This window comes from Hemitrygon akajei, chromosome 8, assembly GCF_048418815.1.
Source record: "Hemitrygon akajei chromosome 8, sHemAka1.3, whole genome shotgun sequence".
In the NCBI taxonomy this organism is placed as follows: Eukaryota; Metazoa; Chordata; class Chondrichthyes; order Myliobatiformes; family Dasyatidae; genus Hemitrygon; species Hemitrygon akajei.
Genome location: NC_133131.1, coordinates 33894262 through 33910490, shown reverse-complemented (window position 1 = coordinate 33910490; position 16229 = coordinate 33894262). Strand labels below are relative to the sequence as shown.

Below are 16229 nucleotides of genomic sequence, written 5' to 3'. Positions count from 1 at the left end.
TGACATACTGTATGCCGGTGATATCAAGCCTGATTCTCATTCTTATTCCATGCCAGACGAAATAGCTTGCTTGATTAGAGCTGCATTCACCACCCTGAACATTTAATGTCTTTCAACACTCAAACTACACCCATGCGCTCAACTGGACTTCACCTGGAATGCAAGAATTAGGCTCAACATTCCCTTTTCAAATGAAATTAAAGTGATTTCTAGCCTTGTCCATGACAGGCACATCCCTATGAAATTACTAAAAAAAAATACTGACAGATGTGTTTTTTTTCTTGAATGACTTTGATATTGAATCCACAGAGAGGAAATGCACTGTTACATATCAGGGACAGCTTCTCTATTAATTTCAGTGGAGAGAGAAAACTCTAAGGGACTGAGATTAATTAGTTACGATGTTTTTAAATAGTATTTAAGAAAGAGCTCTTGTCTAACAATTTATTTATTTAAAATTTTAAGTGTTTAAGTTCTTAAGAGTTTGAAAATAACTTTAATCATTTTTTAACAGATTAAATAATTTTTGCATATTCTTGAATGATCTGAAGCATTCATTGTTTTTCGTAGCTTTGACAATCAGCCAAGATGGGAAGATTGGCTATTTTTTTACAGCTATTTTACAAGAAGGGCTTGTTTCCAGCCAACCCCATCCCAGGCTGTGTAGGCATGATTCCATAATGTCACAGGGAGCCGCACTGAGAGATCAAACTACACTGCAAATTCCCAGTAGGGGAACCACATAAAGTCAGCTCAAATTTTCTTTGGAGATTACTGGTGGACAGTCTACTAATCACAAACTCTGGGGTATTATTTTGACAACTTTTGAAGATTGTTTTTTGAAATTTTAGCAGGTTAGTTGAGATAAAGTCTGTTGCACTGGGACATTTCCACTCCCTTGAACTCGGAAGACCAGCTCCAGTGGTATGAACAAGTGTCATAAAATATTCCAGTGGATGACCATGACATCCTTTGTGCCTTGTCACGTCCTTCACTCTCCAGGAGCAGGGTAGTACCCCCTCCTGGCCATTAGATCTCACTGTTGATCTCATCCGCCTAGCCTGCTGGAGCTGGCTTTGTACGTTCAGATAGCAACGCCCCTGTCTCACAGGGTATGAGACCTCTGGCTACCATTATCTGGTTTAGCCTGCCTGTCGAAGCATTGTAAAGGGGTGTGGCCCCTGTCACATGCAAATAACTACTTGGAGCCACAGGTGAGAGCTGAGTGTCCGGCCTGGGCTAAAGGGGGGTGAGCTGGCCCAGAAAGGACCCAGCAAGCCCCTTCACCAGAGGTCCTACCCCTTTCTGGACATCCCAAACACTCAAAGTGCAGTTATTGCATAAGATGCAAACTACAGGAAAATGGCAGCTTTAAATAACAAGAGGTGGCACGATAATGTAACGCTATTGCAGCGCCAGTGACTCGTGCTCAATTCTGCTGCTGTGTGTAAGGAGCTTCTACGTTCACCCGTGACCATGCGGGCTTCCTCCGGATGCTCCGGTTCTTCCCACATTCCGAAGACGGAAGGTTAGTTGGTGACATGGGTGTATTTGGACAGCACGGGTTCGTTGGACCACAAGAACCTGTTACTATACTGTGTCTCTAAATAAAGCACACATTTTCATCAAATTAGCTCCACAGAATTTGTACTATACAAAATGCATTCCTATCTCAGAATTCGATAACCTCAAAGTAGAAAAAAATGTAAAATATGTTTGTAGAAACAAAAGGCAATTTAAAAAAAAATTAAGCAGATGTTGACCGAAAGCCACCGATAAACCTAACAAATATATCAAGTGCTGAGAACATTTTTCTTTTACATTTTGGCTCAGGCATTTATTTGCACTGGGAGAGCTGAGACAAAAAGCTGTCGCAAGGGGTCTGCCTCTGGCCATTTCGGACATGAGACTCTGACAAATTTTATTCACACTGGGGTCAACAGTCAGAAGTCAGGTCAGAGGCCTAGAGTTGAATTCTGTGTTGAACAGTGACTGTGGTGTGTGTTGTAAGCAGTCAGATCAAGGGAATGATTAGAGTTTGTTGAGGTGATGTATTAAATCCTTAGTTCAGAATTTGTTTGGGGAATGGGATCCTTGGAGCCTCAGTCGGTGGTCAGTTTGGAGGATCATTTAGGGTTTAGGGAATGTCCTGGTTGGGAATTTGGGGATCATGTCAGGGTGGTCAGAGTGTATTTGGGAAGTCAGGGAGTGTGTGATTGCTAGGTGGAGGTGCGAGTTAGTACCTTGTGGAGCGAAAAGCAGCTGGGAGCCTGAAGGGAGAAGTAAGTCTGGAGGCCCACCTGAGTGGACCTGGGTTGGGACCTGCTTCGAGAACAGTGCTGTTAAAATAGTCCTGAGAGTACCAAATGATCTTAATTATCTAGATATACTTGAAAGGAGTGGATGCACTGGGAATTATGTCATTCTGTGCATGTCTGACAGCGAAATAGTGTTATCAGTACAATGTATATTGTGACCAGGGCTGCAGGTTGCATTACTAGATGGAGCAATTCAGTCCAGATATTGTCCTAAATACAATCCTCTCTGTAGTCAACCAATCGTCATATATGTAGTACTTATAAAAATGGCATTATGTATGCATATCATTGGATGTCTGCTTAATGGATTATCTGAAGTGAAGTGATTGTCAGTTGAGGAATTTCAGGAGCTGATGAGGGAAACCAGTGCTCCCAATAAATATTGAATCAGGAAAATTAACCGGTAGGTGAGTGCAATGACCTGTCAGGTGGATGTATAAAGAGTATTTAAGAAACTCTTATATAGGTACATGGATGATAGAAAATTGAAGATTTGAAGGAAAGAGCGGTTAGATTGATGTTAGAGTATGTTAACAGGTCAGTACAGCATTGTGGGCTGAAGGCCTGTACTGTGTGGTAGTGCTTAATGTTCTAAAACTGGAGGAAATAGCAGAAAATGAAGCTGAACTCAAGTTAAGAGACAGTTCATTGGAATGCAAAAATTACACAAAGAAATATGATACAATAAAGGAATATTCGCGGGTGGATGATTAAAAAGCCATGGATTTGCTGATTCTCTTTGAACGCCTTCCATGGTTTTCTTTGTTTTGTGGCTATCTGGAGAAGACAAATCTTAGACATACCTTGATTATAAATTAACCTTTGAACCTTTTGAAAAAGCAAAGGGATTGAACAGCATAGTATCGTATCAATAACATCTTGAGTATTAGAGGCATGGAATATAACAACAGGGTTTTTCAGTCTGTGAGGACCTTCTTTGGAACTCTGGGCTAGATTTACTATGCAAACTCATACCATAACAGGGGACTCCCCAGACTGGACCCAGGGTTTCCAGAATTCGTGCTATAAAATGTGAAGGTGCAGAGGCAGCAAGTGCTTAGACCTGTATCTCAAAGGCTTGGAGGTCAGATGAATGATAACGTTCTAAGTGTGCTTTATGGGACTGAAGTTTGTGCCTGTCCATTTTAAAGAGTGGCATATTGGATGAGGTGCTGGATTCTGTTCATCAATTCCTCATCTGAGCTTATTGTATGAAGGGGAATGGGCTGGGGATGATCGAAAGAGCTGGAGGCTCTGCCTGTGCTGTCTCAAGAAAACTGTTGTGAAACCGTGCTAATATTCGGCTGTAGAGTGCTCCAGTTCTGTTTACTTCTTCCTTTTTTTTTCTTTAAAAAAAATTTTTTTTATTAGTTTTTCAAAACATTTTACAAAATTAAAAACCCCAAATCCCAATGAGGAGCATTAATACAGAGCAAGGTTAAGCATACAATAACAATATGCTACAAAGGAAGAGAATTTAACAGAAAAGCACCTACCGGTAAATTAAAGACAAGTGAGCTTAGTGTCCTCCCCAAACCCCACAACACAAGAAAAAAAACAATTCCAGACCAACCACCACACAATATAGAGAGTATAAGTCCGGACAGTCAAACTCCCAGACTGTGAATACACTTAGCAACAGAGGATGATAATGCCTACTACCAGAAAGAGAAGGGGAGCTGAAAGCAAGGGACCGAAAAGAAAAAAAAACCCTAGTCAAGAGGAAGGTTATGAAAGTACTCGATAAAAGGTCCCCAGACCTTATGGAACTTTAGATCCGAATTGAGAACTGAATAATGAATTTTTTCGAGGTCCAAGCAGGCCATAATGTCGTTAAGCCATTGCGCATGAGTGGGTGGGGCAACATCTCTCCATCTAAGGAGGATCAAGCGTCTCGCCAGGAGAGAGGCAAAGGATAGTATTCGGCATTTGGTCGGACCCAGACATAAATCTGTCTCGCCCCAAAAACCGAACAGAGCAATTAAGGGGTTAGGTTCTAGGTGCTGATTCAGAATACCCGATAATGTAGTGAAGACATCTTTCCAGAATTTCTCCAAGCTAGGACAGAACCAGTACATATGGATGAGAGAGGCCACGCCCCTCTTGCATTTATCACAGAGCGGACTAATGCTAGGGTAGAATCGAGATAGTTTAGATTTAGACATATGGGCTCTATGAACAATCTTAAACTGTAAGAGACAATGGCGAGCACAAAGAGCACAAACACAAAATGAGTTAACCGATTTGAGAACTGAGTCCCAGCTCTCCTCGGATAAGGAGATATTTAAATCCTGCTCCCAGGCCATTTTAGTTTTATCCACAGGGGCCCGTCGTAAGGCTGCTAGTTTATCTTGGATAATTGAAATTAAACCTTTACCTAGTGGATTAATGGAAAGAAATAGGTCCATAGCATTTTTCGCAGGCATTTCAGGAAAGTTAGGAATTAAAGGAGCAGTAAAGTGTCGGATTTGGAGATATCTGAAAAAGTGAGCGTTAGGCAGGTTGAACTTAACAGAGAGCTGTTGAAAAGAAGCGAAGCGATTATCAATGAAGAGATCTTCAAAGTGTCTAATGCCCTTCCTGTACCAAACATGGAATGCTGAATCGAATGTGGTAGGTAAAAAAAAGGTGATTATGTGCGACAGGGCTAGAAACGGAAAACCCCTGGAAACCATAGCATTTCCTGAACTGAGCCCATATACGCAAAGTGTGTCTAACCAGAGGATTAGCTATTGATCTGGGCAGACTGCTAGGGAGTGCAGAGCCAAGAAGTGCAGATATAGATAATTCTTTAGTGGAGCTCAACTCCATTGCCACCCAGTTAGGGCACTCAGGTTGACCGTGGAAGAAAGACCAGAAGGCAGCACAACGTATATTAGCTGCCCAGTAATATAAGCGAAAGTTAGGTAAAGCCATGCCACCCTCTTTTTTAGATTTTTGGAGGTGGATTTTATTAATTCTAGAGCGCTTATTCTGCCACAGATATGACAAAATAATAGAGTCTAAGGAATCAAAAAAAGATTTAGGAATAAAAATTGGGATAGATTGAAATAAGTATAAAAATTTGGGGAGAACATACATTTTGACAACATTGATACGACCTACCAAGGACATAGATAGAGGTGACCATTGTACCAGACTCTGTTTTGTAGCATATGAAAGATTGACAAAGTTTTCACGAAAGAGATCTTTAAACTTCCTTGTGACTGTAATTCCAAGATAAGTAAATTGATTATGGACTACTTTAAAAGGGAGATCACGAAATATTAGTTCTTGTGCTTCTTTATTAATTGGGAAAAGTTCACTCTTACGTAAGTTGAGTTTATAGCCAGAGATCTGGCTAAACTGGTCAAGAAGTGAAAACATTAGAGGTAAGGATGTAGACGGATATGAGAGAAAGAGTAATAAGTCATCAGCATAGAGAGAGACTTTATGCTCAACACCCCCTCTCCAAATCCCGGTCAGTTCAGGACATTTTCGAAATGCTATCGCCAGAGGTTCTATAGCCAAATCAAAGAGAAAGGGACTTAAGGGGCATCCCTGACGGGTGCCACGATTGAGATTGAATACTTGGGATTTCTGAAAGTTAGTTAGAACAGAAGCAGTAGGACACAGGTACAGCAATTGGATCCAAGAGATGAAACTTTGGCCGAGGTCAAATTTTTCTAAGACTGCAAAAAGGTAGTTTCACTCTATACGATCAAATGCTTTCTCCGCATCAAGGGAGATAACACATTCAAGAGTCCCAGTTGGAACTGAGTATAAAATATTAAATAGATGCCGAATGTTAAAAAAAGGGATACTTCTTCCTTTCACATTTTCTTCAGACACAGGAGGATGTTCGGCCTATCAAGTCTCTGCCAGCCCTCAGATTTCTGTCAGTCACATTCCCTGATTTATGGTTGCTGTGACTCAATCTCCCATCAGTTCCTCTCTGTTTCTCCGTTTCTCTCAACCATGCCAGGTGCAATTTAGAGCAGGCAGTGAACCTGCCAGCAAGTCTTTAGGAGATATTTGGCAATTGGAGGACATGGGCAAAACCCAGACAACCACAGGGAAAATGTACGAACTGAGGTGGCATCGTAGTTCAAGATTAAACCCATGTTCCCTGAGCAGTGTAATAGCAATAACTGCTGTGATGCTGTGCCACTCAAGGCACTGGTAATAACAGCCAGATTTAGAGGAGCTATCAGCAATGTAGGACTATAGGGATCACAGCAAGAGGGTTGAAAGACCGAGATCACTTTCTAAATCTCTTCAATAAGTTACGGGCAGACCATGGTGAGAAGCTGCCACACTTGTGGAGATTACTGATGACCCACCTGTCCAGATGAAAGGTCTTGATCCAAAAGGTTGACTGTCCATTTCCCTCCAGAGACGCCCCCTGAGTTCCACCAGCGCTTTGTGTGTTGTTCCAGATTCCAGCTTCCACAGTCTTGCGTGTCTCTCTGTAGATTACTGATAAGGTGGACTGGCAAATCTGTAAACTGCCAACTAGAAAGGTACATACAGGGCCATCCTGATTGCCTGGTCAGGTAGGCAGACAAACATATCATCTGCGGATGCTATTAGGAGGTCAAAGTGACGGTGTTTCTGTCTGAGTCATCTTTGTATTTCCTAGGCTTAGAAAATCTATTTTCCTGAAACCGATCTGGTAATACCTGCCAACTGAGCCCAGATGTTTCAACATCTTTACCCCCTCATACTGTGCTTAGTAATGCTCGTTCTTCCCAGAACAGAGGCCACTCCGTTGATCATTCATCAGTTGATAGCTCATTGCTGGAAAAAATAGATAGAAAGAACTCAACTGTCCTGGATGGAGGGGGTCTCTCTCTCTCTCTCTCCCTCACCCTCCCCCATCCAGGACATATACCAGAAGCGCTATATTTGGAGAGAACCTCAGCATTGTCAAGGACCCCTCCCAGTTTAATAATCTCTTTCACCCCCTACCCTCAGGCAGAAGTTACCTCAGTATGAGATCAAGGACTGTTAGGCTGGGTAACAACTTCTTCCACCAGGCTGTGAGACTTCTGAACACCCTGTTACCATTCAGCACACATTATTTATGACAGCACCAGCAACACTAATACTTAACTATATGTTGTATATGCACATTATACCAACTTGTACATTTACAGAATGCCTTTTAAAATCTGTTGATAGTATTCTGTTAATATTATTCCGCATTGTGTGTGATATATGCACTGTGATTTGCACCTTTGTCCCTGAGGAATATTGTTTCATTTGGCTGTATACATGTGACAATAAACTCGAACGTGAACTTGAACGATGAACCTGCCGGCACCAAAGCAATTGGAATGCAAACCCATTTTGTTAGTTGGTTTGTTATTGCTGTCACATATGCAGAGATACAATGGAAAGCTTATCTTGCATGCTGTTCATACAGCTCAAATCATTGCATTGTGCATTGATGTAGAACGAGGTACAACAATAACTGAATGCAGAATAGAATGTAACAGCTACAGAAAAATGTGCAGTGCAGGTAAACAATAAGGTGTAAGATCGTAACAGGGTAGATTATGGGAATGAGTGCATCTTATCATACTATGGAACTATTCAAGAGCCTTACTACAACAGGGTGGAGGTTGTCCTTGAGCCTAGTGGTTCTTGCTTTCAGGTTTATGCTTCTGCCCGATCTGAGAGAAGAGAGAATATCTGGAGTGGGTGTGATCTTTGCAATTATGTTGGCTGCTTTACAGAGGCAGTGAAAAGTATGGACGGAATGAAAGGAGGGGAGGCTGGTTTCCCTGATGTGCTGAGCTGTGTCCACAACTCCCCCTGTAGTTTCTTGTGGTCACATTGCATCTTTCCTCTTTATCTCTTACCACCTTTCGTCTCTGTTCCTAATCTGCCATGAAGGGGCATGGACAATTAATGAACTCAAGTGATCTGATACAAGGGCAGGAGTCTGGAGAAAACTCACACCTTACTTATGCCTGAAAGAGGAGCTTCATCAAGAATGACCGTGTATTTCTTGCATGTTACAGGTGATGGACAAGTGGATTTTGATGAATTTATGACAATACTCGGCCCTAAACTTTTGTCATCTGAAGCGCGAGAAGGGTTTCATGGCAGCACAATAGACTCGATATTTTGGCAGGTAAGAAGTTTATTTGATTTGATGCTTTGTGGTAACAGGCAGGATTTTCTTTCAAGTTAAAAATCTTGTGCAATGTAACATAGCAACCGTTTGATTTTACTGTCAAGCAGAACTGGTTGCTACTTGACAGTAAAATCAGATGCAGAAGGTGTATCTTCACAGTGTTTGAGAGCCCAATGCACAGAGTAAAGCAGTGATTGATCAACACCAAATAAAGTGAAACGAGATCTATATACAGTATTGCATTAAAAATATGCTCTTTAAAAATTGTTCATTTACTTGTGAAGTGAAGGTCATATGATCAGTTTCTCTGGGGCAACATGAAGCAAATGAATCCATTGTAAACCTTTAAGAATTAGCTTTAATTTTGAGTAGTTAGTTATTCTATACATGAAGATAAGTAAGCTATATTTTTAACCTGACATTCTGAGCAGGATTGGATGTACATAGTATTAACAATGTTTCATATTTAAAAAGGTATTATTTATCATTCTAATAAAAACAACAAATATCATGTGTGAGGAAGTACAGATTGGTTTGGTAATCTGTGTACTTATGAAACATAAAAAGGGAAGATTGGCAGAATGCACTGTGATGCTTCTGTTAAAACACATTTTATGATTTTATATTTGAGAGCATTGTTAACAAAGAAGTAATCTTATGAAGACCTTTGCGAATTTGCCTGTCTTGTTTGTGGCACTTTGAGGCACTGCATTGACTTTTCATGCATAATTTCTATATGATGTCTGGTCGTGTTAGTAGAAGCCATTCAGTTATTCCGGCATTTTGTTTATTTTGCTGCTGAGCTCAGTGGAAAGTACACCCTCTGTAGAATGGTGACAAACTGCCAGAATGTGCTATGGATGTGCACTTGTCATGAAAAAAAATATGGTAATAATTTTTATGGGAGTGGACCCAACCTGGCTGCAAAGAAATGCCCCTCACTACCTCCTGGTCTCCAGGGACGACCTACACAAATTATTCAATAGATCACTGGAATCCTAACTGGAATGACTTGTGAGTTGAATGGTGAACTGCCAGTGTCATTGTGGAGCAAAACCACTTGCAAATGTTCAAAACATGACAGCAAAGAAACTGATAACACAAAATAAGCCGATTCGCTGTTTTGTCTACATGCTACATTTTTAAGAGACATCTAATTTAGTTCCAGTTACCTGTGATTTTCTTCACAGAAGCTTAAGCACATGCCTAGTTGCTTTTTGAAAGTTACCTTAGACTCTACTCAAACCACTCTGACAGTTAATATATTCCAGTGCATGAAGTGTCCCTCCATGTATTTTCACTAGTTCTTTTGCCAAGTTAAAAAATACTGTTACAAATGGTGATTTATCAAAGGAAATAGCTTTACTCTATCACTCTTTCAAAACATCTCATTATTTTGAACGTTTTTCTTGGCTTTCTCAGTATTGTCTGCATTAAGGAGGCATGCTCTGCCAGGCTGCTGCACTGTAAAGACATTTATTCAATGCTGAAGGCCTTGTCTAGAATGGTGTAATGGGTTGTTGTCCTTATGGATGAAATGCTGTCTTGTGTATTCTGCATGTCGGGAACTCAGGTGAGAAAATGGGTTACCGTACCACACCTGAGAACGCTAATGTGGTTTGTTTGCAGCAGTAAAAGATCATGTTAAGCTCTACTTACAAATGCAAATTGTGCTGTTTTTTCCCCCTTTTTCAAAGGTTGCTTTTTCAGGATCACATTATGTAATATCACAATATTGCAGTACGTCATGATACACGCCGTTCACAGTTTCAAATTATAACACGGTCATTACTATCCAGAATCACCCAAGCTCCTGTGGTGTCCATTTGGTCCTGCAAATCTCCCATTATACCTGTGGAAACTGCGTGTTCCTTCCCCAGGGATATAAAGGCACAAACATAACCATGGAAAAGGGGCAGGCAGCCCGCTAAGGCAGAACCCTCAGCTGCCAACGACCTAGACTGTGTGTACTGCTTGGATGGATGGGCTGCCTGAAAATCATGAACTGAACATCAGGAGTTCAACTCATGGAGTAAGAACTAAGAGGGATGTCTGATTGTTTTCCTTCAAACCCGCTTTGTTTAGAGGCTTTTCTGCTTTTCCTGTTGCCATTTGCTGCTCAGATTTCCTTTGCCATGAGAAGCCCATAGACACAACCTGAGCTGTTGCCGTCTCAGCTGCGGGCCACTCTGTCAGGTCATAAAGAAACCATACCAATGCTTCCATACAATTGAGATATCTTGTTCACACTCCATTGAAAATTCTACACAAGGCTCTACTTCTAAAATGTAGCATCAACATAGTGATGTGACAAAATTCAGTAGCACTTGCCCTTGGGCTCAATCTGTGCTGTAATTTAATTCATCCAGTTTAACCTCACTATTTTTGTCATTCAGGTGTTTGTAGGATTGATACTATATTAACAGAAAATGATGTAAATCACATATAAACACAGCAGTATTGGGGTAGGTTTAATGGGGTGGATCATAATGATGTTACCTTTATGTAAAATGGACAGTAATTGTATAATTATTGTCACATGTACTGAGATGCAGTGAAAATCTTTGTTTTGCATGAACTCAATAGATCATTTCAAATAAAACTATGTTGAATAGTATAAAAGAAAAATCAATAATAGAATGCAAAAATATAGTGCAACAGGCTGCACGGTAGTGCAGTGGTTAGTGCGATGCTGTACAGAATCAGAGATGCAGGTTCAATTCCTGCAGCTGCCTGTAAGGAGTTTCTACGTTCTCCTCATGAACGCGTGGATTTCCTCTGGTTTCCTCCCACGGTCCAAAGATGTACAGGTTGTTAGGTTAATTAGTCATTGTAAATTGTGCTGTGATTAGGCTAGCGTTAAATCGGGAGATCGCTGGGCGGTGCAGCTTGAAGGGCCAGAAGGACCTATTCCACACTGTATCTCGTTAAATAAATAAAAAAAAAATTACCTGATGGCATGAACATTGATTTCTCGAACTTACAGTAACGCCCCTCTCCTTCCCCATTACCCCATTCCCATTACCCTCTCTCACCTTCTCTCCTGACCTGCCCATCACCTCCCTCTGGTGCTCCTCCCCCTTCCATGGCCTTCTTTCCTCTCCTATCACATTCCCCCTTCTCCAGCCCTGTGTATCTCTTTCACCGATAAATTTCCCAGCTCTTTACTTTGCCCCTTCCAGTTTCACCTCTTACCTTGTGGTTCTTCCTCCCCTGCCCCCCCCCCCCCCACTTTCTTATTCTGACTCCTCATCTCTTATTCTAGTCCCGATGAAGGGTTTCAGCTTGAAGCATTGACTGTACTCTTTTCTCGGCCTGCTGAGTTCCTCCAGCATTTTGTGTGTCTTGCTTGGATTTCCAGCATCTGCAGATTTTCTTTCGTTTCACATAAAATAGTAAGTTGCAAGGGCCACAGTGAGGTAAATTGAGAATTCCCCTTCTGTTGTGCAAGAGGTCCATTCTGGAGTCTCTTAGCAGTGGCGTAGAGCTTGGTGCAAAGTCAGCATTCCACTATGTATTTCAGCTATTTCCCATTTCCATTCATTTCATATCAAGTAGGTCTCTTTTCTACTTACACTATTAAACAAAGTCAAAATCTACCCAAGGTGTGAAAGTTAATTTCAATCTTGAAGTTTTATAGAAGTCGAGAAGCTAATTTCTGATCGTGGCGATACATCAGAAATGACCCTGAAGAAAGGATTAACCATGCCTGCATATATCATGATTAAGAGCTCCTTAGTGAAGAGTGGCTGGTGGAAGAGTGCTGTTTCCATGGCCACAAAGGTACTCCTGTATTTTCTATCATCAATTCAGCCAGGGAGGGCAGATAGTGTATTGTTACAAGTCAACCATTAGTCACCATGTCTTGCATCTAACGAGACAAGAAAACATCAGGGAAAATAGATTTCCTTTGGCAAAGAAGTTCAGAACGTCATTGAAAGCCTGCAACTGTCTCCTTCAAATTAAGAATAAATTATTCAACTCTGGCAATCCAGAAAACAGGCCAACTTTTTTTCTCCCAAATGTCATCATGTCTTTAACAAATTAGCTATGAAGACTTTCTGAGCAGTGTCGTTTTAGCACTGACAATAACTCACTGAAAATAACACCAATTAGTAGAAGGGTTAGTAACCAGAGGACACAGATATCAAGATAATTGGCAAAAGAGCAAGAGAGAAGTTTTTTTTATTTGAGCTGCTATGATCTGAAACAACAGTCAAAAGATACTCAACAGTAACTTTCAAGAGGAAATTGGATGTATCTTTTAAAAGGGAACATTAGAGAAGCCATGAGCAAATTGAGGGAGACTGAAAGTACTTAGGTAGCTCTTTCAAGGAATCACAATGGGCAGTTGCTCTATGATTCTATGAAAGATGTGAGTTCCATGGACACTAAACTAGCCTTATCAGAGTTTTGTTTCTGAGAGTGATTGGAGAAGCATATCACTTTCAGTAATTTATTTATGTCAACAATTTACATTTTGGTGGGAGTTAATAAGAAATTTTAACTCACAGAGGTGATTGGGTCAGGAGGTAAAAAACCTTAAAACATCAGAAATCCATGCAGATCCAGACTCATGCACTCTTAATGGAAGTATGAGGTAAGTTCAACGACTATCTGGCTGCAGAAACCATGTTAGTTGTTTCAGTTTTTAAGTAATGTTATGCATGTCCATGTTCCAATTTTAACCATTGTGATTGGGTTTACCACACCTGAAAAAAAAAACTTGGTCAAATCAGGAAGGTTGAATCCACAGGTAAATAACTTTAAACACTGCTTGAAGCACAGGAGGAGTATTTCCTTGAATTCCATCTGCTCTCTCATCTGTGTGAGTGGATAGCCCAGCAAGATTCTGTAGTTGTTCTATAGGAATTCTTTTTATGAGACCTCCAGCAGATCAATCAGGCTTGTGGTGCACTTGGGATCTGCAGAAAAATAAATCTTGGAAAATAGCATGTATGAAAACATCGACATGTTCCCAGCCTTTAACTAACATGCAAATTCCTTCCTGGCCCCTTTCCTTTCCTTTCCCATCCTTAGCACTCAGATCTGCAGCTGGATCTTCAACTTCCTCACAGACAGGACCCAGGCTGTAAAAATAGGGGATGAGCTCTACTCTACAATCACTCTACAACCCCACAAGGCTGTGTACTCAGCCCCCTGCTGTACTCACTGTACACCCATGATTGTGTAGCCAAGTTTCCATCAAACTTAATATATCAGTTTGCTGATGACACCACAATTGTAGGCCGTATCTTAGGTAATGATGAGTCTGAGTACAGAGAGGAAATTAAGAACCTGGTGGCATGGTGCAAAGACAATAACCTATCCCTCAATGTCAGCAAGACGAAGGAATTGGTTGTTGACTTCAGAAGGAGTAGCGGACCACACAACCCCATCTACATCGGTGGTGTGCAGGTGGAACAGGTCAAAAGCTTTAAGTTCCTTGGGGTGAATATCACAAATGACCTGACTTGGTCTAACCAAGCAGAATCCACTGCCAAGAAGGCCCACCAGTGCCTTTACTTCCTGAGAAAGCTGAAGAAATTTGGCCTGTCCCCTAAAAACTTCACTGATTTTTATAGATGCACGGTAGAAAGCATTCTTCTAGGGTGCATCACAACCTGGTATGGAAGTTGTCCTATCCAAGACCGGAAGAAGCTGCAGAAGATCGTGAGCACAGCCCAGCACATCACACAAACCAATCTTCTGTCCTTGGACTCACTTTACACCGCACGCTGTCGGAGCAGTGCTGCCAGGATAATCAAGGACACGACCCACCCAGCCAACACACTTTTTGTCCCTCTTCCCTCCGGGAGAAGGTTCAGGAGCTTGAAGATTCATGTGGCCAGATTTGGGAACAGCTTCTTTCCTACTGTGATAAGACTGCTGAACGGATCCTGACCTGGATTTGGGCTGGGCCTTCCAAATATCCGGACCTGTCTCTCGTTTTTTTTTGCACTACCTAACTTTCCCTTTTCCATTTATGATTTATAATTTTAAATTTTTTATTATCTTTACTATTGATTTATACTCCAGGGAGCGCAAATCAAATATCGCTGCGATGATTGTATGCTGTAGTATCAATTGTTTGGCGACAATAAAGTAAAGTAAGGAAGTAACTTACTCTTGCTCATCATTGATGTTCTTTAGACTTTTAATTTTATTTCATGTATCCTGTGGTTTCTAGATTACTTGCATTACATTTCCCATAATCAGGGCATCAGAAATAAAGGAGGCATGCATTTAAGGTGGGAGGGAGGAGATCTGAGAAGAAAGTACCTGTACAGCGAATTTCAGTTAATTGGGCCATCGGTTAATCGGGAAGCTGCTTATTTGGGGCAACTCAAAGAACAAAAACAAATTGAGAAAATAGCTGGGATTCCCTTTATTTATGACACTACACCCCTTAATAGGGACTGGAGACTATTGCTGAACTAATAAGTCAGTCGCAAGCACGCCGTGTAGCCATTAGACACTACACCATGCTTTGAGCAAACAGTTCTTAAATAGCGTCACTTGCACGTTTGCATTCAAAAGGCAATGATTTTTGTCACTGACAGCTGGTGAGTAATAAACAGTAAAACAGTTCAGAACTGTTTTACTCACTGTAGTTTCAAGCATTCAGGCTTGGAGATGCCAGAAACAGCCAGGAGTGAAAATGAAATGATTTCATTACTTCAACAAGTTAGGCACGATGAAGAATTTGAAAGTATTGAAAACTACCTTGAATGTTCCAGTGAAAGTGAAGATTTGGAGGAGGCAATTGGCAAAAACACTGTTTGAAGACAGTCAATTATTTGCATTAGGTGTCTGCACTGAATTTGTTCAATTCCAGTCAAGCAAAAGAACACATTGAATTCTTCCATCCATAACTGTTCGGAATTAAGACAGAGTCATGTAGTACTGTAGTAGTTTTGGTAGCGCTCTAACTTATTCTGTATTTCATTTAAATACATAATTAGTTACTCAGTTGAACTGTAGTTTGTCTTTTTGGAATACTTATGAAGTACAAATTTGCATCAGGTCAGTGCCAATTGAGTTTGTATGGATAACCAAAATGAGCACCTCACAATAGTGTTTCAAATAATGCACAAGAACAGTAAAAAATCTAAAACAGCCATAAATTTGAATAAACCAGCAGGTGTGTTGCGTATGCTACCCCCATCCTACTGTGCTCACAGAATGCCTCCAATTGCATATTGATAGCCCAAGGAAGCCAGTTACAGTTTATGGGTAATTATGCATACATAATATTACACTGGCAATTAACTAACAAGAGAAGTGTATATTTATGTAAGAAGGAAGAAATTCTGATGCCATGAGGAGAGCAAAGAATGGATAGTTCTTTAAAAAAAAGCCAGCATATATACTTCCTGATTCCTGCTGCATTGGTTTAAGAATTCTTCCCGATTTACATTTTAGCAATGAAAAACAAATATTAAAAGTGGTGTAACAAAATTTATTATCAAATTCCGTATACACTCATCAATTTATGATAAGGCAAAGAAGTAAGAAGTCAAAACATTCACTGCCACAACAGTGGAGTTGATATTCCAACAGCAAAATAAATTTTAAATCAATCTACGGTAGATGCTAGAAATCTGAAATAAAAACAGAAAACGTTTGAAACACTCAGCAGGTCAGGAAACATTTGTGGAATGACAAACAGTTATCATTTCAGGACTGTTTTTCCAACTGAGGGCATCAGCATCTTCCTTTTTTATTCCAACACTAACATTTGGCTTCTATAACTGACACAATCAAAACCTGGTTTTTAAGTAATG

The 16229-nt window shown here is 40.6% G+C and overlaps 1 protein-coding gene across 1 annotated transcript in view; it reads left to right on the top strand.

Annotated features, from left to right (window-relative positions):
* Window positions 1-16229, top strand: part of caln1 (calneuron 1) — a 452244-nt gene that overhangs the window by 78962 nt on the left and 357053 nt on the right. The window contains exon 4 of the mRNA XM_073053569.1: window positions 8327-8439. Within this exon, the coding sequence (XP_072909670.1) occupies window positions 8327-8439 (113 nt within the window). The remainder of the gene's footprint in view (window positions 1-8326; window positions 8440-16229) is intronic.